This window comes from Vigna umbellata, chromosome 3 (genome assembly GCF_029865625.1).
Source record: "Vigna umbellata cultivar VRB3 chromosome 3, Vumbellata_1.0, whole genome shotgun sequence".
NCBI classification, from domain to species: domain Eukaryota; kingdom Viridiplantae; phylum Streptophyta; class Magnoliopsida; order Fabales; family Fabaceae; genus Vigna; species Vigna umbellata.
Window position 1 is genome coordinate 25,941,932 of NC_142167.1, and position 24,856 is coordinate 25,966,787.

Below are 24,856 nucleotides of genomic sequence, written 5' to 3' on the forward strand. Positions count from 1 at the left end.
TAAAAGACACCAAGCTCTATCATCCTTTCTGGCTTAGGCATGAAGTTATATTTAGATTATCTAATTTATGGGTATAGAAAACAAGAGACAATTCAAAATTTAATAAGTCAAATAAATTATATTTGATCCAATGAATGCACTATTTATTTTTATCATTTTTAATACTTTTTCTTTTTAAAATAAGGTATTAATTGTAAGAAAAGGTAACACAAACATCAAGACCAAACCCACTGAATTGGCACAAAAGGTTGTGGATCAAATCTCCAAAATGTACACGTAATTTTAAAGGAAAAAAGAATCCAAAAAACTAATAGAACTATTTTTAACATACCAAACATTCAAAATAGCATGTATACAAATAATTGTTCAAGAAATTTATGCAATTCCAATATAAAAAGTACTAAACAATCTGCAGCAAATAGAGCTATCAAACCTGAAGCTATTTTGCAGCCACATTCTTGTATCTGTACCTCTTTGCAATCCAAAGGAACACAAGAAAATTGAGAAAGCTGAGAGTGGTCAAAAGCCAGTAAAAGTAATCAAGATGGCCTCTATTCAGATTGTCAGGGATCCAACCAAGATTTCCATGTCTTGTGGTAATCTTAGTAACAATGGTGAGAAGCAGTGTGCTGGCATAATTTCCCACGGCAGTAGTTGTAAGAAAGAGAGCCATACCAAAGCTTCTCATGGCATCTGGTGCCTCACCATAGAAGAACTCTAAGGAACCAATGTTGGTGAAAACCTCAGCACATCCAACAATAAAATACTGTGGCACTTGCCAGAAGATTGACAAGGGGATGGTCTCAACATCATAGTAGTTGTTCTTTCTGATAATGTCAAGGCGAACAACTTCCAGAATGCCAGAAACAACCATGGCTATGGTGGAGATGACAAGGCCAATTCCCATTCTTTGAAGTTGTGTGAACCCTTGTTTGTGGCCAGTGAACCTGCTTGCATATGGAACAATGATGCGGTCGTACAAAGGAACCCAGAAAATGACACTTAGTGTGTCAAAAATGGTGAGGGATGCAGATGGGATTCTGAAGCGAGGGCCAACGTGCTGGTCCATTGTGTTGCCTTGTAGAACGAACATGGTGCTCATTTGTCCATAGACAGCTGCAAAGGCAATCAATGATGCCCAAACTGGGAGTAAAGAGATCACTGATTTTAGTTCCTCAACTTGTGTCACAGTGCAAAGCCTCCAAGGATTTGGCAAACCTCTGCTAATGTCAGATTGGGTTTCTACCGCTGCCTTATCCAAACACCTAGATGGAATCATCAACATGTTTTGTGTTCAGAAAAGACACAAGAATAGACACAAGAATAATATTTCATTTAGAAGTTTCTTTGATAACTCACTTGAAGCGGTTTGTGTGATCAAGCTTGCGGCTACCTTTGATGACAGATTCTACATCTACTGTCTCATGAAGAAGAGACTTATCATCTGGCACTTGAATGTTAATTTTCCTTAAGACTGCAACTATGACTTGACAAATCCTTGTAAGGGGACTGCCTCCAGGTATTTGAAGTCTGTAGAGTCTACTACCACTAAAGAAAAATATGACTGCAATGATCATTGCAACAGCAGGAGCTCCAAAACCCCATCCCCATCCAATATTCATTTGTATCCAAACTAATACCGAAGAAGCAACAAGTGCACCGATATTGATAGAGAAGTAAAACCAGTTGAAGAAAGAGCTCTTCCTTATTGCCTCTTTCTTGTCGGAGTCATCAAATTGGTCTGCACCAAAAGCTGAGACACATGGTTTGATGCCACCAGTTCCAAGAGCAATCAGGTAGAGTGCTATGAAGCAAGCTGAAGTTTGGGCTGATGTTGGATTGCAGCCATTAGCATCACATGATGGCTTTATTCCAGGGGCAGAAGCAGACAGTGTTAAAAGTGTCATCCCCTGCATAGTAAGCAAACATGCATTCACAAAAGCTTATTCATGTCATTGTTCTCAAACCATATGAAACTGAACATATTGTTGGCTAAATTGAGTTGAAACTTGAAAGCAACATAATTGGAATTCAAGAAACAAGGACACAATGAAGTGTGAAAACTAAATGTTAACATGGGACACAAACAAGAAAATAAAATTTTCTGAACTTACAATGGCATAGATAACTGAGAAAGAGGCAATTGTCCAATATCTTCCTAGGTATGAATCGGCCAGAAAGGCTCCAATCAGTGGTGTGATGTAGCACGTGCCAGACCAGGTTGTGACATTATTTGCAGCGGTTACATTTCCCTGGTTGAAACGTTCCCGAAGATAGTTCACCAGGTTTGTACTCATACCATAGTATGCTAATCTCTCACAACATTCATTTCCTGCCACAAAATGGTTTAACTAAAATTCAGAATCTTAGGATCTTCTTGTTTTAGTACAAGCATATGCACTAAATTTCAGAACATTATGCACTTGAGACAACGAAATTAACAAAATGAAATGAGTACCAAGAATAAAATAGCAAGCTTTCCAATTTCCAGTCTTTTTCTTGTTGGCAGGTTTTCTGGAGATGGTAATGGTCCCGTCTTGTGTGTATATGCCATCTTCTTCCATAGTGTAAATCCAATTTCCTATTGTCTGGTTCTTCTTTCTCTGTTATCCCTTCAAAGACTCAGTCACCTACAAAAAAAAATCTATTTCTTGGCTTCCTGAGAGAAGTGAATAGGTGATAATCATCACCATAGAAACAAGGAGACAAAATTGTAAATTGAATTGGTCAATTGGGATATTTTGAATTAATAGAAACAGGAACAATGATAGAAGATTAGAATCTGATATAGATAAAAGTGGACCCCTTAATTTCAAACTTCCACAACAAATAGTGTCGGATTAGTTTCGGATAACACATAATTTCTTTTGTCCTTTTTGCAGCATGCGCGTAATGATATCACAATCACCCTAAAAGCCTACCGCATGATAGCAACACCAAAAACAGAAACCATAAATTCCACCATTATATGCGGAATGCATATTCCACTTTCTCACTAAGAAAAAGCTAAGCAGTTACAGAAAAAATAAATCTCTATAACAGAACAAAAAGTTTGTATGATTGAGATTGGCTACAATTTTCTCCCACTCCTCTTTTTCCAGGAGTGAAGGCAGAGTTTTCACACTACCAAATGACACTAAAATTCATGGGATATGATGGAAAAAAACTGAAGACTATCAAACAAAAATATCAAATAACACAGTTTAAAGCAAAAAAAAAACAACTGAGAGTTACGTAAAGGTTAAATTTGTGGAACATGGTTTAAGATGAAAATAATAACACCCGTTTAAAACTCAAAACTCCATCAGAGGAGTTACTTACATCCCTCAGCACTCTTCAATCAGAAATAGAGTTTCAATACATAATATAACACAAATTTGAACAAAAGATATCACTATATATTATCAAAGCAAGATTACAATTTCTGATAGAAGAAAACTGCTATAAATAACTAAAAATGTGAGCTTTCTCAAACTACACAATACAATAATATTTGAACATCCATGGAGAAACCAATAATCAGTATTAGTTAAAACTTACAAGAATTCAAGAGACCCATCAAACTGAAAACCAAAACTGATGAGAAGAAAGAAAGAAAGAGAAGAGAAGAATATAGGAAGAAGGAATGGAAGTTCATAAAAGTAGAATTGAGCAATCTTATTAGTAGCACATGGGAAAGGTGTTTCAACCTTTGTAGAGAGTGACCGTGTACAGCAAAATACGACCAACACTACAAACCGCTTTGCCAAAGTGTTTAGTTATCGTCAAATTATCTGCGTTAAAATGCGTCACGCTTTATCCAATAATGTTCACTTTTGTGGTCTCGTGTATTTTGTAAACTTCATCATTTTTAGGTACATGTTCATTTTTATCAGTATTTAGGTAAGTGTTTATGCATGAATAAGGACGATTTTTGAGTAAATGGAGATATTTCATTTTGGAAAAAGAGATCATTTACACGCAATTGTTAATATTTATTATCTTTCTCCTTACTTTTTTTATTTTATAGTATATTTATATTTATAGTTCTGTGAGTAGATTCAGTTGCCTTAACAAAGGAGTCAAATACTTATGTATATATAATTTTTTTTTCGTGGTCTTTACATTTTTCTTTTTCTTAAATATTCACTGATTTTTTTTCCTGTCCTGAATAAAAATAAAATATTCCCTTTAATCAAGTATGTGTCCTTATTCATGCTATAAATACTTACCAAAACAAAAAAGGTATAAAAAAAATTATAAATACTTACCAAAATAAAAACGCATATAGAATAATGGTAAACTATAATTTAAATCAGTAGTTGTAAATTAGAAATATAGTCATATATTTAAAGACATTTATATTGTCACGGTCATGTAATTTATTTATTACGAATTTTAATTTTATATGATAATTAACTTTTATCTTATGGGGGTCTAGGATAGAATACTCATGTAGGTAAAGAAAAGATTTTAGGCGACTGAGAAATTAAGATTTCTCATTACTGAATTATCAATGTTACACTCTTTAAGGAAAACAAAATGTTTATATTCAAAAATGTACCTTTTCTGATGAAGTAAAATTCCTTTGGAAGTGTGTACAAATTCCAAACCTAGGAAATAAATGAGAATTCCTAAATCAGATATCTTAAATTTTGAGTTCATTTTCTCCTCGAATTCATCAATCTCAACTTGTACATCTCCTGTTACAATCAGATTATCTACACAAAGACCACAATCAATAGATTATGACATGGAGTTTATTTCACATATAAACCAAATTCAATTGTGTAATATAGAGCCTTTTTCAATTTACATATTTTTTTGTTCTCTTTTTATTTCAAACCTAGGTCTCTACATTACATACACTTCTTTTTAAAGGGTCATTTAGAAATGTTGATTTAACATCCAGTTGACATATTTTCCAATTTCTCCAACTAGTTACAATAACTACTAACCGCACAGTTTCTAACTTTGTCATAGGAGCAAACACATATAAAATCAACACCACGCTTCTGTAGAAAGCCTTGGAAACCAATCTTGCCTTGTGTTTAGCCGCTGTTCCATCTGGTTTGTTTTAAGCTTAAACACCAACTTCACATCAATAAAGTGTTTATGTTGTGATAAATCAACTAACTCCTAGGTTCTGCTCTTTTCAATAGCCTCTAATTCTTCCACCGTAGCATCCTTTCATGGTCTAATGTCAAGGGCTTGTTTCCATGTAATTGATTTTGTATTAACAAGAAAATCAAGATGCACTAATTCATCTTTATCAATTATATCACTATCACTGAATGATTAATGACCAGAAAGTCTAGTAGATGGAAATCTCATCCTTTGGGATCTTCTAGCATTAGGTATCTTTGCAACACTGATTCTTGAAATTTCAACTCTATCTTCCATAATACATGGAATGTGAGCCTTCTATTCATTCTCCCAATTCCATGATGTTGTCTCATTTATAATTATTGGCGATAGTTGGAAATCTAAAGCATGAATCTAAGTCTCACATTGGATAAAGATGAGAAAGTAGAGTATAATATAAAGATAAAGACTCACTAACTCATTGTATTAAAGTTTTGAATTAAGAGTGATGTTAATCTCTTCTATAATTAGATTCAAGTTAGCTTATTATCTCATACTCTATATCCTTTGCAACACAAAAGAGTGCAAAATTTCACAAAGTAAGAGAAAGCTTCCTTCTTTTCTTTCAGCAAACACAACCAAATCTTTCTAGTCAATTCATAACAAAAGTCAAGGAGTATTTATTACCTCCAAAAGATGGAACATCAAAAGGACCACATACATGTGAATGTACTGCACCAAGAGGTTGTCTAGCTCTTTCAGGTGTAGTTTTCTTGAACCATTTATAGGTTGTTTTCCAATCACACATCCTTCACAAATCTTCTTAGGAGGTAGTATTAGAGGCAAACTTCATACCATTTTTGTTAGGATATAAGGTAAAAGGATATAATTGGTAATGACGAGGGGAATGGCTCGAACCGTGAATCGTGACCGAGGGAGAAGAGGGAACCAGGTGAGGAGTTTTAAAGGCAGTCGTAGTTCCGTTAATGGAGGTTGGGAGAGGGACGAGGAAGAATCAGAGGAGGAATCGGAAGAGAAGGGAGGAGAAGTTCGACACAGTGGGAGGAAGCACGTTGAACTACCTAAATTTGAAGGTGTGAATCCCACTGGCTGGATCGCACAAGCAGAGGAATTTTTCGATCTCCAGAGCGTGACGGAGAAGGAGAAGATGAAGCTTGTCTCTACATGCATGGAGGGAGGTTTGGCGAGATATTGGTTCCGCTTCTGGCGGAAGAAAACCAGGCATCTAACTTGGAAGAGGTTCACCAACGCTCTGAAAAGGAGGTTTAGTGGTCTAAATCGGGGCACTGTTTGTGAGGAGATGGCAGCGGAGCGACAGGAGGGATCTGTCAACGCCGGCGGAAGGCAGGAAGACGAAGAAGAGGAAAGTAAGGCGAAAAGGAGAGGACGACCGAATCTGAACAAGAGAGGACCGACAGATTCGAACGAAAGAGGACTGCTGGACCCGAACGGGAGAGAACTACTGAATCCGAATGTGAGAGGACAAGAGGAACCGAACGGTCTTACAGTTACAGTAAAAGGTCGAATGGTCTTACAGTCAAAACGATCTCCTAGTCATTGGCCGAGCGGTCAGAGGCCATGAGCGATAGCACAGCCCAATCAGAAGTTACCAAGCGGTTCGAGGCCATAGAAGACCAGTCGTCTAGGGGACGAACGAGCGGTGAGGTAACATGTTCCGAGGCTAATCGTTATAACCCAGGCCGATCGAGTGTCGCCGAACGGTCCAAGGCCAATCACCTAGGCCGATTGGGAGACGCCAAGAGTGTGGTGTCAGTATGGAACAACAGGAATCTGCCTTATTCAGAATGCCTGAAATGGAAAGAGGAAAGAAGAGAGGAACTTCTACAGGACATCAAGAAAGCAAAGCAACCCTCAAGTAAAGGAGAAAATTCAATACAAACCCAACCTTCGAAGAACCTGAAAGACAAGACAAAACAGAGGTTCAAGTCTTGGCAGCAAAAATCCAAGAATTTTTGTTGGAAAGATCTTGCAGCAACTTTGCCAAGGGTTGTTAATGCGAGTCAAACGATTGAAGGGAACAAGAATTGAACGGTTAAAGGTAGGGGGAAGGAGCTGTATAAAGGCAGGGGGAGTGAGTTGAACGATAGAAGAAGTTATTTTACAAGAAGAATAAGAAGCTCCTCACCTTCAAGAAAATAATGAAGACACGAAAATGGTCCCATAAATTTTGTCTCTCATTTCAACCACCACCCAAACCGCCAGACCTGAATTAGAGGACAGTAGCGAATGGGTGCCTTTCATATGGTAACACGATGAGGAAGAGGAGCCCAAAGATCAAGCTTCACAGTTCTAACCTTGAGGACAAAGTTATTTTGCAGAGGGGTGTAATGTTAGGATATAGGATAAGAGGATATAATTGGTAATGGGTTTAGGATAGAAGGGAAGAAATTGTATAAATAAGACTTTATTATATTGTCAAAGGATTATTGAATATTATTTTATAAATCTAAACATTCACCAGATAAGATTAGACTTCGTTAGGACTAAGAGGGAATTAAGCCTCCATTAGCACTGTGAGTACCTTAAAATTTTCTTCCCGTTGAGTTTTTTAAAACTTTTGAAGTTTAAATATTCATACTTATAATGTCATAATTATCGCTTTCCACTTCAACATGAACAACTGATAACCATTTAAAGGTCACTATAATGATAAACTATAATTTAAATTAGTCGTTGTAAATTAGAAATACAATTCTATATTTAAAGATATTTATCCATTATGAATGGTCAACGTCAATTAAATTTTATCTTAACTAGTGTAATGTTAAAAGGTTAGTTGTGTTGTGTGACTGTATAAAACAATTATTCCAAATAAAGTGTATTTTATGTGTAGTTACAGTTTGCTATTATATCATAAATTAGAATAATATTAGTTTGGAGTAAATATTATATTATATATATACCCTAAACCCCAACATTTTTCCACAAACCTAGCGTCACTCAAACATTATTATTGATATTTACCATAGCACGCTACCAGAACATTATAAAGAAACATATATAAATTAAGGAAAAGATCCACTACAAAAACAAATATATATATATATATATATATATATATATATATATATATATATATATATATATATATATATATTAATACCCATTATTTTGTAACAGTTAACATTTTTTTTTGTCAATTTCTTTTAACCGTCACAATTTCTCTTTCCTATTTTCATCTTTAAGCAAAATCTCTGACTTCATCCAAAATCAAAATGCTACAAGGAGAGACATTGCGGCAAGCTGGAAGACTCGCCACTCCACTTGATATTGCGAGAAATTGCAGAGGAATGCGGTTGTAATTGCGGTCGGTGAAAGTTCAAAATCTTTTGATCTGCTATTGGATTCTCTCAATTTTTTCGTGTGATTGTTACTTTGGTCCAAGTATAACTCGCACGTGCTCTAATGAACATATTAGCGAAGTGCTAATTAACTTGTTCTTAATTGTTGCGTGTGTTGAGTTGCTCGATATTTGAATCAATATTCATTGAAGCTGAATTGAGTGTATGTTCGTTGTAGGATTGAAGAAGGATTGAGTTTGTGGTGGTTCCGCTAGAGTTGCTGTAGCAACTCAATGATGCATTTCTAGCATATTGAATTGATTTTGTTGCTCAATTGGTGTAGATGCTTTTTAAGTTTCATCTAAATTTCTGTGTTGGTGATGACTTAGGGCATGGACCCATTACTAGAAGTATGGCTAGAAGAATTCAAGAAGAGCTTGAAGATATGGACACAACACGGCGCGTTCTTTTCCTTCAATTTAAGTGGAATTTGAAGACACCAAGAGAAGGGTAAAACTGTCCAGTTGATGGTCAAAGTTGCTAGCTGCACCACCAGGCCTTACTAAACACACCACGGCAGCACTTCCGTCCTTCAATTCCACCAATTCACGTGTTGCTTTAGCTTTTAGCACGTTTTTCATATTTCTTTCACCTTTTGCACATGGGTCACGCTTTCCATCATAGCTACAGCTCCATGGATCACATATAAATTCATGGTAGCTACACTTGTAAAGTCACTTTTGGATAAATGAAATTCTGTTGAGATTTGCTGCTGCCAATTCTCCCTCCGAAAGTCATTACTTGCTTAAACCTTCCCTGCAACTTCCTTCCTTGTATGGACGGCTGCCTGAGTTGTAGTCATTCACTGAGCATATCATCCAGTTTCATTAAACTCACCATACACTTCCTCCGCTGCCATTAACATCTCTTCCAGACCTCCGTTGGAGCTACCGAGAATTATTCTCAGTTGAAGCTCGAGGTGCAATTCTCGAAGTTCAGCACGGCTCCGTTGAATCAGATCTCTCGGTTCAGTAGATCAGCTACTCTGCATCAGTCATCAAGTGGTATTCAGAGCAAGGTTACTGGATTCGTGAGATAAGTCTTCATTCTATAATTCAAATTCTGTCATTACCATTCCTTCACTGTCTCTGCTGTTTCTGTTACTATGTCATTGGAAATTTTTCATATCTTTAGGATTGTTGCGTCTTGAACCGTGCTATTGCTTTATTGATTCAGTCTTTTCATTTTAATCGGTTGAAATTTTTGTTTGAGTCATTTTAATTTGAACATCCATTCTGTTATGTCATATGTTATGTGCAATCCCGATTTTGTCAAAAATTCTGGTTAAATACCATGTAATCTGCATCTGTACTGGAAATTTTGTAAGATTCATGATTCTTATGCATAATATATGAGCAATGACAATTGAGATAATGAGCTCATGTGCATGAATTGGTAACAATGTTTGGAGAGTCCAGTATATCAATACAGAAAATTCTGCATCAATTTTGAAAAAATCTGAAATGACTGTTTCATTGGCTGCAACTGCTATGAGACTAGTTCCTGCATAAGTATTGTGTTGTTTACATGGAAACTAGCCATAGACATATGATTTTAAACATGGAGTGTTTAGGCAAAGTCATGTGGTGTTAATATTGGCAGTTAACCGAGCTGCAATTGGCTTAGTCAGTTTTTTTTTTCTGCGTGTCCAGTGGCTGAATGTTTTAGATTATGTCCAGCCATCTAAATCACATCCTGCCATTTTGAGCAAATTTCTTTGACTGTCTTAAGTGTACTTTTGTGCTGTTTGAGCTGATTCATTGCTAGCTGCAAAATTTAACTAGCACAGTTACTTCAAATTGCTTGCATCAGAACTGCTGCTTTCAATTTTGGATATATAAAGAATTTTGAATCAAATTGTGGTTCAACAAGTTTGTTTTAATCATTTAAACATGATTGAATGAATTGAATTTTGGCAGTAGCTGTTCTGTGCAAAAAGGATATGTGACTAGTTCAATTTTTGGGTCAAAAGTCTGTTTTAAAACAGTAGCAGTGCAGTAACTTGGTGGAATTATCATAGAAAATGTGTTTGATTAGTTAATACATTTGGATGTAGTAGAAGCTTGGTTTCATAACATACAGCTGATACACAAAATCCAAAATATCAGAAAAGCAAAGTAAAAAGCTGAAAGGACCAATGCATCCAATAGTGTGAACTGTTGAAACAACATTTTTTTTTGTCATTTCTGCATAATTGCTGACTGTTCTTTGAGGCAAATTCACAAACAGTTTGTGACATATGCTGGATAATGTTTTTTTGATCCAATTGTTAGCTGATTGTCATTACTGTGTGTCCAATCTATTCTAGAACTATTCTTAGGATCCATTTGAAGTGCCACCGTGATTACCACCTGCTTAATTCATTGATTTTAAAATTTTTTGGAATTCTTGCACATAACCTGTTTGATAAAAGGTTCTGTGTTGGTGTCAATATTTTGGTAATTACTGGCAGTATGAGGAGAAACTGTAAGTTCTGAACTGGACTGCTGTGTAGGTGTGTTACAACTTAGACTCTATACATACAAGGAGGCATCAAAGGAAGTAAGGAGAATGGTTAGACAAGCCAACATAGTAAAGCTGACGGAGTGGTAGAGTGGTGTGGCTGCTGGGATAAATTCACAGCAGAATTCACAGCAATTTCACAGCAGATTTTCTTCACGGTTCCAGCTTAGGAGAGAGTCACTTTGCAGCTGAGAGAATTGCATGAATCTAGTCTGATTCATTACTTGTTTGAGAGCAACCAAAGCTGCCACATTAAACTACATTCTTGTTCCACCAAATTTTGTTGTTTCCATTGTATTGCTTTTGTTTTTCTTTTCCATTTTTTTTGTAAGTTGGCCATTTCAAGCAAGTGAAGTGGAAGAGCTCATAAGTGTTCTTCCCTCAGTTGCTAACTTGACTTAAAGTTTCATCACTTTAAAATTGGTAGACGGTGAGTGTGTCTTAGATTCCAAAATTTCTAAGCCTCACCTAGGAGACCTCACCTTTAATTTCTTTTTATTTTGCAAGTTTCGCCTAGGAAGTCTTAGAGTCCGACATTAGAGTCTAAGGTTTTCTTTCTTTGTGTTTGTTTGTGTCTCTATATATTTAGTGAATTTAGAAGTGATTTTGATTTAAAGACTTCTAGTAAGTAACTAAGGACATATTTGGCAAGGCAAGACTTGGTACTTAAGTGACCTACAAGGTCCACCTCTCTTACCTGGAATATTGTCCTCAAGTGAACTCTCTTAGTCTTTACTTCAAGAAAATTTTTAAGTTCATAAAATGTCTGGAAGACACTCCCCTAGAATTAATGAGGAGCCTAAAGAACAATTTTGTTTTCAAACTCTTGTCAATCAACTCAAAGAAATTGAAAGGAAAATAGGGCAAGAAAAGATTCAAAGAGAATTGCACAATGCCATGGTTACTAATGAGTTGAAAATGCTAAGAGATGAACAAGTTCAATATAGGGAGAGAAGCATGAGTGGAGAATCCCAAGGTGAGCAAGAAAACTTAAGAGTAGGAGATTACTATCCTTCTTCATCAAGAAGGCATAGGCGTGACTATGAAACTTTTCCTCCTCCTCCTAAGGAAGTCAATGTGGTATTGCCTCATTTTCATGGGAAAGATAACATTGAGGCTTACCTTGACTGGGAAATGAAAGTAGAGCAAATATTTGCTTGTCAACAAGTGTCGGAGGAAAGGAAAGTCTCTCTAGCTACCCTTAGTTTTCAAGGGTATGCAATGTATTGGTGGACTGCTCTAGTCAAAGAGAGACTGAGACAACAACTTCCTCCCATTAAATATTGGAATGAACTCACAGCTGCTCTCAAGAAAAGGCACATTCCCTCTTACTATAAAAGGGAACTCATGGATAAGCTCCAAAGGTTACAACAAAAGTCTATGTCTGTTGAAGGCTATAGACAACAAATGGAGCTATACATAATGAGAGCAGGGATCACAGAGGCAGAGGAAACTACTTTAGCTAGGTTTTTGAGTGGGTTAAATTTGGAAATAAGGGATAAAGTTGAACTTCTACCTTATAGAGATTTGAATGAACTTGTTCAAATGTGTATAAAGGTAGAACAACAAAATCAGCGGAAAATTTCTGCCAAAAGATTTCAGTCTCCCTTTGAGCAGAAATTTACTAAAGCAAAATAACCCCTCAAACCTCTAGCCAAAATAGTTGAGAAACCAAACAAAGAATCCTCTTCACACACTCGCACAAGTGACATAAAGTGTTTCAAGTGTTTAGGTAGGGGTCATATAGCTGCTCAATGTCCTACTAAAAGAACCATTCTTTTAAAAGGAAAGGACATCTATAGCAGTGAAAGTGAATCCCCCACCAGTGATAGTGAGAGTGATACGGAAAAAGAAGAGGAAGTATTTGCGGATGATTGTCAACTTCTCATGGTGAGAAGGGTGCTTAGCAGTCAACCAAGTCTGGAACAACTATCACAAAGAGAGAACATTTTTCATACAAGGTGTAAAATTCAAGAAAACTATTGTTCTCTCATTATTGATAGTGGGTCTTGCTGCAACTGTTGTAGCACCAGACTAGTTGAAAAGCTGAATCTTGCTGTAATACCCCATCCCAAACCTTATAGACTTCATTGGCTAAATGAAGATGGGGACATTACAGTCAAGAATCAAGTTAAAGTGGCTCTATCCATAGGGAACTTCAAAGATGAAGTTATTTGTGATGTAGTTCCCATGGAAGCTTGCCATGTGCTATTGGGTAGACCATGGCAATTTGATCATAACACTATACACCATGGTCTTACCAATACCATAACTGTGCACAAACAAGACAAGAAATTTGTGCTTCAACCTTTGACACCTACCCAAGTGGCACAAGATCAAGCACAAATGAAGTCTGCTAGGGATCAGGAAAAGAAACAGAAAAAGAAAAAAATTCCAAAACAAAAGAGTGGAGAAAAAGAGGTGATAGAGTCCAGTGTTCCTTCCCACAAGGTCACTCAACATGAAGTACTTTTAAATAAAAAGACTTTAAACAACACACTTCAAGTTGAGCAACCTTCATACCTTCTTCTTTACCAAGGAACACTCACTTGCACATCTAGTGAGTCTCAGACTACTACTCTTTCTCTTTCAATACAAAAACTTTCGAAGGAATTTGATGATCTATTTCCCAAAGAAATTCCAAATGGGCTTCCACCATTAAGAGGAATAGAACATCAAATTGACTTCCTTCCAGGGGCAACTCTTCCTAATAGGCCTGCCTATAGGACTAATCCCCAAGAAACCAAAGAGATTGAGTCACAAGTCCAAGAATTACTAGATAAGGGTTTGGTTCAAAAGAGCCTAAGCCCCTGTGCTGTACCGGTGTTGTTGGTACCCAAAAAGGATGGGAAGTGGCGCATGTGTTGTGATTGTAGGGCTATCAACAACATCACAATAAAATATAGACATCCCATCCCTAGACTTGATGATATGTTGGATGAATTACATGGGGCTCAAATTTTCTCCAAAATAGATCTTAAGAGCGGATATCACCAAATTCGAATCAAAGAAGGTGATGAGTGGAAAACTGCTTTTAAGACTAAGTTTGGGTTATATGAGTGGCTAGTAATGCCTTTTGGTCTTACAAATGCCCCAAGTACATTCATGAGACTTATGAATCATGTTTTAAGGGATTGCATTGGGAAGTTTGTAGTTGTTTATTTTGATGACATATTGGTATATAGTCAAGATTTGCAAAATCATGAAAAACATTTGAAAGTTGTTCTAATAATTCTTAGAACCAATAAATTGTTTGCAAATCTTGACAAATGCACCTTTTGTGTTGATAGTGTCATCTTTCTTGGTTTTGTAGTCAATAAAAGTGGGGTCCATGTTGACCCTGAGAAAGTAAAGGCTATCCAAGAATGGCCCATCCCAAAGAATGTAGAAGAAGTTAGGAGTTTTCATGGATTGGCCAGCTTTTACAGAAGATTTGTGCCTAACTTCTCTAGTCTAGCTTCACCTCTCAATGAGTTGGTGAAAAAGGATGTTACATTCATTTGGGAAGACAAACAACAAAAGGCTTTTGAGCTACTTAAAGAGAAGCTCACTCAAGCTCCCATTCTAGCTCTTCCAAATTTTGCCAAAACTTTTGAGTTAGAATGTGATGCTTCTGGACACGGAATAGGTGCTGTGTTATTACAAGAAGGACACCCAATTGCTTATTTTAGTGAAAAACTTCATGGTGCTTCTTGTAATTACCCCACCTATGATAAAGAGCTCTATGCTCTTGTGAGGGCTCTTCAAACTTGGGAACATTATCTTGTTTCCAAGGAGTTTATTATTCATAGTGATCATGAATCACTAAAATATCTGAAGAGCCAACACAAGTTGCAAAAGAGACATGCTAGGTGGTTGGAATTCATTGAACAGTTCACTTATGTTATCAAATACAAGAAAGGGAAGGCTAATATAGTGGCAGATGCTTTGTCAAGAAGAAATATCTTACTAGCCACTTTAGGAGCTCAAATTCTTGGGTTTGATAACATAAAAGAATTGTATACTCAGGATAGTGACTTTGCCACCTTATATGAGGAATGTTTGCAAAAGCCACAAGGAGGATTCTGTAAGACCCATAAAAATAAAAATATATATATATATATATAGTAGTAAATTTTAGCATTTTATTAGTAATAATAATTTTAGTGGATAGAAAAATGTAAATTTTGGATATAAAATTATAGTAATTTTATAAGGAGAAGTTAAAATTTTTGATAACTTATTTAGTATTTTTTTTAAGAAAATCGAATAGTAAAAATTGAATAGTGAATAGTAAAAAGTGAATAGTAAATAGTAAATAGTAAAAAAAAAATAATAAAAATAAATTTTCAGCATTAAGATTCCTTAGCATGGAAGAAATTAGTAGGTAGAAACTAAGATCAGATTTGGTGAGTAAATGATTAAAATATTATTTTTTAAATAATATTAAAATAATAAATAATATTAAAATATTAATGAATAGTAATTTTTTTTTTACCTATAAATAGCCATAGGAGGGAAGGGTATTTTGCACCAAAAAAAAAAGAGGAATCAAGTGAGAGCTTGAGAAATAGAGAAGAAAGAGTTAGGGAGAAATTTTTAGTTGTAAGAAGAGTAGAGGTTCTGAAGAATTTCAGGGAAACAAATTCGGAGTAGGAGATTAAGTCTGGAATAGAGGTAAGGGGAGCTAATCTTTCTTGTATATGATTTTTATCCATGTTATGATAATGAATATGAGTTATGAGTATGTTAAAATTTTGGTAATGGTAGTTATCTATTCACTTATATAAATTTAGTTTTCATGATTATAATTTTCTTATTTTCAAGTTAGTATGGTAAAAATTTTCTTTTAATTATTTTGACCGTTGGATTTAGCTAAAATTTTAATATATGAATCTTAAGACCTATTTCTTCACTTTGACCGTTGGGATTTGTAATTAGAAGTCTGTACTTAGAGAAATAAATCCTGCATGTTTGAGTAAATTAATTACCCCTGTAGATCTATTACTGAGGCATCTCGGTAAAATATATATTACGACTTATTTGACCGTTAGATCAACTTGAAAATTTTATATATGATTCCTAAGATATATTAATACACTTTGACCGATCGGATTATAAATTGAAAGTCTATGTTTGGAGAAAATAATTTTTAAGTTTTGAAAAATCTGATGAACACTATATTTCTGTTCTTAAGTTATTATGGTAAACATTTCATATATATTTTATTTACCGTTAGATTGAGCCCAAAATTTAGTATGTAATTCATAAGACATATTAAGTCATTTTGACCGTTCAGATTTGTAATTAAATGTTTGTGCTTAGGGAAATTAGTTCCGCATTTTGAGTATAATTGAAAACCACTTAAAATTCTGCACCTAAGTTACCTCGGTAAAACCTCAATATCTATCTATTTAACCGTTGGATCAACCTGAAATTTTAATATATAGTTTATAACAAATAGTGAATTATTGTGACCATTCAGATTTGAAATCGGAGTTACAGATTTATAGATATTAATTTCGTATCTTCTCAGAGATCTCAATATTGCTTAAATTTCTATTTTTTGGATATCTATATTAAATTTCGGTGTTAATATTATATGCTGTTGTTTTAAATCTGTAAATAAGAAATTTGTTAAAAACTATTTGAGGAACACTTTGGCTAAGGAAAGACTTGGTACTTAAGTTGTCCATTGTGACGCACCTCTCTTTCCTGGAAGTCTACTCGACAAGTTTTTAACTTAAATCCTATTGAACAGATTTTGGACTGTTAAATTATTGTGTAATATATCTTGTTGGAATATATTCAGTTTGTATGATTTCTGAAATAATTGGATTTTATTAGATTTGAATTTATGCATCTGAACATGATTGTGAATTATAATAATGTGATTTATGTGGAAAGTATGTGAATGTATGTGATTTGTATGACTTTTGGGATTGATGGACGTGATGCATATTGGTGTATGCATTCTGATTTGGTGTTCGATGCATATTGGTGTATGCATGATGCATATTGGTGTATGCATGATGCATATTGGTGTATGCATTCTGATTTGGTGTTTGATGCATATTGGTGTATGCATTGATGCATATTGGTGTATGCATTCTGATTTGGTGTTTGATATATATTGATGCATGCAATGTGGTTTAGTGTGTAACTCATATTTGTTTATGTAATTTGATCTGGTATAGTGAGCATAGTATGGTTTGATATCGAGGTATGTTTATTGTATTGAATTGTTAGCTCACCCTTACATGTGTGTGCATGTGAATGCGATGATCGTATAATGCGTGATATTATACGGGAGCAGATGAAGGAATGTCGTCTGAAGCAATACCAATGAAGAAAGAGATCGAAGATAAGTTAGAAGGATTCAAGTTATACTTAGGAGTTTATAGTTGAAATCTGAGTTTAAAATATGTATATCAACTGTGAATTTTTAAGTGTGAGATTACGGGATGTTACCGTAAATGTAATAATATGAATTATCCAATGTGAGATATTGGGATGTTACATTAATGGTATCAGAGCAGTTCGTCCTTAGGATGACCTCTGTGTTGTGGGTCTTCCGTGTCTTCTCTGTGAAGAATTGAGTCTAAATGGTATAATTTACCATTTCCTCCAAATCTAGGTAGTAGAGTATTGTGTCTAACTACTCATGACTTTTACCATAGATGATTTTCCTTTCTTAATTCTGAGGGTTTGAGGAAAGATATTAGAATTAGTTAAAGCCTTGATAGGGAAATATAATACTAGAGTTTAAGTTTCAAAGGATGAGTGAAGATGTTGGTGTTTAGAAGTTTCTAGAACAAAAATTAATAGATCAGATATCTTACGTTTCACAAAAAGGAGTTGAGTTCAAAGGCTAGATTTAGAGAAGCTTTGGATAAGCATGAATGTAGCAAGGTTTGAGAAATCAGTTTGGTTTAGTATATCAATAACGTTAAAAGTCAGAAGAGAAGGAAGTGTTGATGAGAAACGGAATGACATTGTGTGAGATTGGTAACATGGATTGATGTATCAGTGATGATTGGAATCTGAAGAAAGAAAATGGTGGAAGATTTGAAGAGAAAGTTTAAAAAAAAAAAAAGAAAAAGGATAGGAATACTGAAGTAGATTAAGAATAAATCAAATATTAGACGAAGAAGAGTAGATGAGAAGTTATATAAGGAATAAAGAGGATTGAGAGAAAGTTTAATAGGAGGAGAAATTTATAAGTTAAGAGGACACGAGATCTTTTATTGGAAGGATTTTAAGCTAAATGGATGATTAAAAGGAGATGGTTAGATTTTTTTAGTAAATGTATTAGAGATAAGATTTGAGGGTATGTGATTGTGGTATGAGGAGTAGTGGAGAAAATCCAGGTACGAAAATTTTGGCTTTCGACTTATGCAAATATTTGGTATTTTTATGATAGGATTAAAATGTCATGATTTATGGTTGTAAATTTTATTGATTTTGGAATATTAAAGATAGTAGAGGTAGTGTAGGTTGAATTGATATTATTATGAACATGACAAGATAAGGAAGAAGAAGAGTTTGGAAATAGATAAAAAGGAGGGTTGCAATGTGATTAGGGAATTTGGAATAATTAAGAAGTTGTAGGTTGTGATTGGAGAAATTTCATCAGGTATAGTTATATGGTAGTATTCAAACCTCAATAGTGATGTAAAGGATGGGTAAAGATTTATATGTCGCACCTTGATCTCTATCCAGTGATGTGTATGAGTGAACTTGTTTATACTTACTTTTAGTTCGCATAAGATAAAAATTTGAGATTTGGTTAACACTAAATATCCTTGGGATATGGTTTTGATCTCGGGGAGCACATTATAATTGAGGTTGCGTTGTGGTTGATTGCCTGATAATCTCTATAGACGAGTGGTAGGAAGTAACATGGTGGTTAAATGGTTGGGAAGGTGTACTTGCCTGAAAAAGTTCTTGAATAGAGTGGTAGGAAGGGATACTTGGCACAATGGTTTTGTGCTATGACATCTTTTGATGACCCATTAATTCTTTATATCTATGGGAGTTATTTCAAGTATTAGAGGATTAATTAGTGTAACCATTAAGCTATATTTTAATGTTATAGGATGGATTTAACTTATGTGGCATACGTAGTTTATTTAAATGGGTAGGTGCAGTACTGATAAGGAAGCTAGTTAGTTTTAAATTCGGCCTTATTGATATAAGTGGTTTCATAAATTATAACATTGTTGATTGAGTGATCTGTTGAGTCTTATCAAAGATACGCAGTTGTTAGGTACTGGGTTACGGATAACATTAAGTTTGTGGATTCATATTAGGTTAGGATGTGGGAAGGTATTTTGAGGACACAATTTATATTCCTAAGATTTAGAGTTTATAAGTTAATTCTTGAAGAATGTTTTAACTTAGGCTAGTAATGGTTGCTAGGAAAATAATTAAATAAAGGTTGAGGTAATTTGGAGTATAATCTTGAAAGAAGCTTGATTATTCTAGTTTTGTTAAGTATTTCAGAAGTGTTTATCAGGTGAAGAAAATAGTGGTTCAACATTTAGTGTGAGTTAAATAAAGGATGATGACAAGTATTTTAGGGATATCTGACCAATGCAAGTGAAGGATAGATATTGTAGTCTAGAGTATGATCGAAAGGATGGTTTGGTCATGTTTCAATATGTTTTTAGAAGTTTATGGTCTTAAAGAATTGTGAGTTGATTGTTGAACATTAAGTGTAGTTAAGGGTGAAGGCAATATTACCAAGAATCAGATAAGTCCATCAAGGACGAGTGAAGGAAATGATGCATGATATTAAGTGTGGAAGGGTTCCTATGAATGTTATAAAGCATACTCAATATAGGTATTAGTTTTGGACAAGTTCTTGTTAAGTGGGTATAGAAAAGAAAACATAAGGATGAATTATTTAGTAATAGTGTTTTGGACTCCGTGTAATCATCAGAGTAATTAGAAATTTTACGGAAAATAGAAGTATAGGGTAAGGTGGAGCAATCTAGTAAAATTTTTGGTAAACATAAGTGGCTTTTGGAGGCGTACAATTTCTAGGAGTAGAAACTGTGTTGAGAAAATATAATGGAAAATTGTTACGGAAAAAGAACGATTCTTAGAGTTTTACATGGTCATGGAAGTCTTAAATAAGGATCTATAAGGAGAATCACTTTCTAGTTATAGTAGGAATGAAAAGTTTTCTCGAATCTTGTGATTATAGTTTATGAGTGATCTTGGCACAAGTGAAGAAACGGACAAGCAATTTGGAGAGAGCCCCACCTATTTTCATACATCCAAGGGATTTTAAGAATTCAGGGGCTGCCAATTGTCAACTAAAGACAAAAACAAAATCCTGAAGTTAAGGGGAAAATCTAATCTAAAACCAAGAGTAGTTCATTATAGGTTAGAGTAAAAAGTTGGAAGTTGAAAGTTTTGAGCTATAAGTGATGATTTGGCATAAGTTATTACTATGAGTGGTTAGGTTACATAAATCTGGTATGGAAGTTAATGGTTGATTATTTTTGTTTTAGGTGATGAGATTTTAAATTAAAAGGTTTTTGTAAAAGGAGGAGATTTTGGGTCTATTATTAAGTCAATTATGACTTAGGAATCTCAGTAGGTAGAAGTCGTATGTTGATTTTAGGAGAAAACCGTTAGAGTAATATCTTCTTATTAGTAAGTTCAACCACGAGTGTGGGAGAAGCTCTTCACACGAGGAAATTTCTCTTAAGCACATCAGTCAACATTCATTTAGTTTTAATGCTACTTAACTAAGAAAGTGTGTGTTAGATCTTTCTCACATTTTAGAAGTAGATGCGACTACAAAAAAAAGAAGATGTCTCATTAAGAGGGCAACCCCTAAGTATAGAAAACCATCGAATAGAATGACTTAGAGGAAAGATCATCTACTTAGTCAAAGTAGTTTGGGAAAGAAGAGTAAATGAATTTACAAGGAAATTAGAAGATAAGGTGAAATAATCATAACCTTATTTTATGTCCAATTTTCGAGGACGAAAATTTTTGTTGTTGGGGAGAATGTAAGACCCATAAAAATAAAAATATATATATATATATATATATATAGTAGTAAATTTTAGCATTTTATTAGTAATAATAATTTTAGTGGATAGAAAAATGTAAATTTTGGATATAAAATTATAGTAATTTTATAAGGAGAAGTTAAAATTTTTGATAACTTATTTAGTATTTTTTTTAAGAAAATCGAATAGTAAAAATTGAATAGTGAATAGTAAAAAGTGAATAGTAAATAGTAAATAGTAAAAAAAAAAATAATAAAAATAAATTTTCAGCATTAAGATTCCTTAGCATGGAAGAAATTAGTAGGTAGAAACTAAGATCAGATTTGGTGAGTAAATGATTAAAATATTATTTTTTAAATAATATTAAAATAATAAATAATATTAAAATATTAATGAATAGTAAATTTTTTTTTACCTATAAATAGCCATAGGAGGGAAGGGTATTTTGCACCAAAAAAAAAAGAGGAATCAAGTGAGAGCTTGAGAAATAGAGAAGAAAGAGTTAGGGAGAAATTTTTAGTTGCAAGAAGAGTAGAGGTTCTGAAGAATTTCAGGGAAACAAATTCGGAGTAGGAGATTAAGTCTGGAATAGAGGTAAGGGGAGCTAATCTTTCTTGTATATGATTTTTATCCATGTTATGATAATGAATATGAGTTATGAGTATGTTAAAATTTTGGTAATGGTAGTTATCTATTCACTTATATAAATTTAGTTTTCATGATTATAATTTTCTTATTTTCAAGTTAGTATGGTAAAAATTTTCTTTTAATTATTTTGACCGTTGGATTTAGCTAAAATTTTAATATATGAATCTTAAGACCTATTTCTTCACTTTGACCGTTGGGATTTGTAATTAGAAGTCTGTACTTAGAGAAATAAATCCTGCATGTTTGAGTAAATTAATTACCCCTGTAGATCTATTACTGAGGCATCTCGGTAAAATATATATTACGACTTATTTGACCGTTAGATCAACTTGAAAATTTTATATATGATTCCTAAGATATATTAATACACTTTGACCGATCGGATTATAAATTGAAAGTCTATGTTTGGAGAAAATAATTTTTAAGTTTTGAAAAATCTGATGAACACTATATTTCTGTTCTTAAGTTATTATGGTAAACATTTCATATATATTTTATTTACCGTTAGATTGAGCCCAAAATTTAGTATGTAATTCATAAGACATATTAAGTCATTTTGACCGTTCAGATTTGTAATTAAATGTTTGTGCTTAGGGAAATTAGTTCCGCATTTTGAGTATAATTGAAAACCACTTAAAATTCTGCACCTAAGTTACCTCGGTAAAACCTCAATATCTATCTATTTAACCGTTGGATCAACCTGAAATTTTAATATATAGTTTATAACAAATAGTGAATTATTGTGACCATTCAGATTTGAAATCGGAGTTACAGATTTATAGATATTAATTTCGTATCTTCTCAGAGATCTCAATATTGCTTAAATTTCTATTTTTTGGATATCTATATTAAATTTCGGTGTTAATATTATATGCTGTTGTTTTAAATCTGTAAATAAGAAATTTGTTAAAAACTATTTGAGGAACACTTTGGCTAAGGAAAGACTTGGTACTTAAGTTGTCCATTGTGACGCACCTCTCTTTCCTGGAAGTCTACTCGACAAGTTTTTAACTTAAATCCTATTGAACAGATTTTGGACTGTTAAATTATTGTGTAATATATCTTGTTGGAATATATTCAGTTTGTATGATTTCTGAAATAATTGGATTTTATTAGATTTGAATTTATGCATCTGAACATGATTGTGAATTATAATAATGTGATTTATGTGGAAAGTATGTGAATGTATGTGATTTGTATGACTTTTGGGATTGATGGACGTGATGCATATTGGTGTATGCATTCTGATTTGGTGTTCGATGCATATTGGTGTATGCATGATGCATATTGGTGTATGCATGATGCATATTGGTGTATGCATGATGCATATTGGTGTATGCATTCTGATTTGGTGTTTGATGCATATTGGTGTATGCATTGATGCATATTGGTGTATGCATTCTGATTTGGTGTTTGATATATATTGATGCATGCAATGTGGTTTAGTGTGTAACTCATATTTGTTTATGTAATTTGATCTGGTATAGTGAGCATAGTATGGTTTGATATCGAGGTATGTTTATTGTATTGAATTGTTAGCTCACCCTTACATGTGTGTGCATGTGAATGCGATGATCGTATAATGCGTGATATTATACGGGAGCAGATGAAGGAATGTCGTCTGAAGCAATACCAATGAAGAAAGAGATCGAAGATAAGTTAGAAGGATTCAAGTTATACTTAGGAGTTTATAGTTGAAATCTGAGTTTAAAATATGTATATCAACTGTGAATTTTTAAGTGTGAGATTACGGGATGTTACCGTAAATGTAATAATATGAATTATCCAATGTGAGATATTGGGATGTTACAGATTCTATGTGAGAGATGGGTATCTTTTCAAAGAAGGCAAAATTTGTATACCCCAAGGCTCACAAAGAAAACTTCTTGTCAAAGAAATGCATGAGGGAGGGTTGATGGGGCATTTTGGGGTTGATAAAACCTTAAGCATGCTAAAAGAGAAATTCTTTTGGCCCCACATGAGGAGAGAAGTCCAAAGGCATTGTTTCAAGTGCATTACTTGTTTAACATCCAAATCTAGAGCAATGCCTCATGGTCTTTACACTCCCTTACCCATTGCTTCAACTCCTTGGGAAGATATTAGCATGGATTTTGTCTTAGGACTACCCAAAACAGCAAGGGGTTTTGATTCTATTTTTGTGGTTGTGGATCGTTTTAGCAAAATGGCTCATTTTATACCATGCCACAAGATAGATGATGCAAGTAATGTGGCTAGGTTATTCTTTAGAGATGTGGTTAGACTTCATGGACTACCTAGAGTCATCATTTCTGATAGAGATTCAAAATTTCTTAGTCACTTTTGGAGAACCTTATGGTCTCGATTAGGGACTAAGCTGTCTTTTTCTACTACTTGCCATCCTCAAACAGATGGTCAAACTGAAGTAGTAAATAGATCTCTATCCACTCTATTAAGAGTAGTCCTCAAGGGTAACCACAAATCTTGGGATGAGTATCTTCCACATGTGGAGTTTGCTTATAATAGGGTAGTTCATCGAACTACTAAAATATCTCCCTTTGAAGCTGTATACGGTTTTAATCCTCTCACACCTATGGATTTGATTCCCTTACCTTCTTCACATGAGTTTGTTCATCAAGAGGGAATATCTAAATCCAAATTCATTAAAAATTTTCATGAGAGGATTAGTAATCAAATACAACTACAAAGTGAGAGATATGCTAAGTATCATAATAAGGGTAAAAAGGAAGTCATTTTCAATGAAGGTGACTTGGTTTGGCTTCACCTTCGAAAGGAAAGATTTCCTATTCAAAGGAAGTCCAAATTAAGTCCTCGAGGGGATGGTCCTTTTAAAATCCTTAAGAAGGTCAACAATAATGCTTATCAGTTAGACCTTCCATCAGAATATGGTGTCCATTCTACTTTTAATGTTACTGATCTTCGTCCTTTTGCAGGAGTTGATACAGATGATGATTTAGATTTGAGGACAAATCCTCTTCAAGGGGAAGGAGATGATGACTTAGGGCATGGACCCATTACTAGAAGTATGGCTAGAAGAATTCAAGAAGAGCTTGAAGATATGGACACAACAGGACGCGTTCTTTTCCTTCAATTTAAGTGGAATTTGAACCAAGAGAAGGGTAAAACTGTCCATGGTCAAAGTTGCTAGCTGCACCACCAGGCCTTACTAAACACACCACGGCAGCACTTCCGTCCTTCAATTCCACCAATTCACGTGTTGCTTTAGCTTTTAGCACGTTTTTCATATTTCTT

The 24,856-nt window shown here is 34.3% G+C and overlaps 1 protein-coding gene and 1 pseudogene across 4 annotated transcripts; one reads left to right on the plus strand and one right to left on the minus strand.

Moving 5' to 3' along the window:
* Positions 1-217: 217 nt before the first annotated feature.
* Positions 218-3,706, minus strand: LOC124822204 (protein NRT1/ PTR FAMILY 8.1-like). Of its 4 annotated transcripts, none has more exons than XM_047294185.2 (5): positions 3,690-3,706; positions 2,459-2,630; positions 2,115-2,332; positions 1,360-1,910; positions 218-1,265 (listed from the first exon to the last, which is right to left on the minus strand). In XM_047294185.2, the coding sequence occupies exons 2-5, from the start codon at positions 2,562-2,564 to the stop codon at positions 440-442; spliced, it is 1,701 nt and encodes a 566-aa protein (XP_047150141.2). In that variant the 5' UTR covers positions 2,565-2,630; positions 3,690-3,706; the 3' UTR covers positions 218-439. The 4 variants fall into 4 exon arrangements, with proteins under 4 accessions (XP_047150141.2, XP_047150140.2, XP_087966124.1 ...); XM_047294184.2 differs by lacking the exon at positions 3,690-3,706 and adding an exon at positions 3,541-3,681; XM_088109998.1 differs by lacking the exon at positions 3,690-3,706 and adding an exon at positions 3,541-3,667 and having other exon boundaries at positions 2,459-2,644.
* Positions 3,707-12,083: 8,377 nt separating this feature from the next.
* Positions 12,084-24,752, plus strand: LOC148202113 (uncharacterized; annotated as a pseudogene).
* The last annotated feature ends 104 nt before the right edge of the window (positions 24,753-24,856 follow it).

Coding starts and splice junctions, on each gene's coding strand:
- LOC124822204 (XM_047294185.2), bottom strand. CDS start 2,564: ATGGAAGAAGATGGCATATACACACAAGACGGGACCATTACCATCTCC. Junction 1,911..2,114: donor TCTCAGTTATCTATGCCATT/GTAAGTTCAGAA, acceptor CTTACTATGCAG/GGGATGACACTTTTAACACT. Junction 1,266..1,359: donor GATCACACAAACCGCTTCAA/GTGAGTTATCAA, acceptor GATTCCATCTAG/GTGTTTGGATAAGGCAGCGG.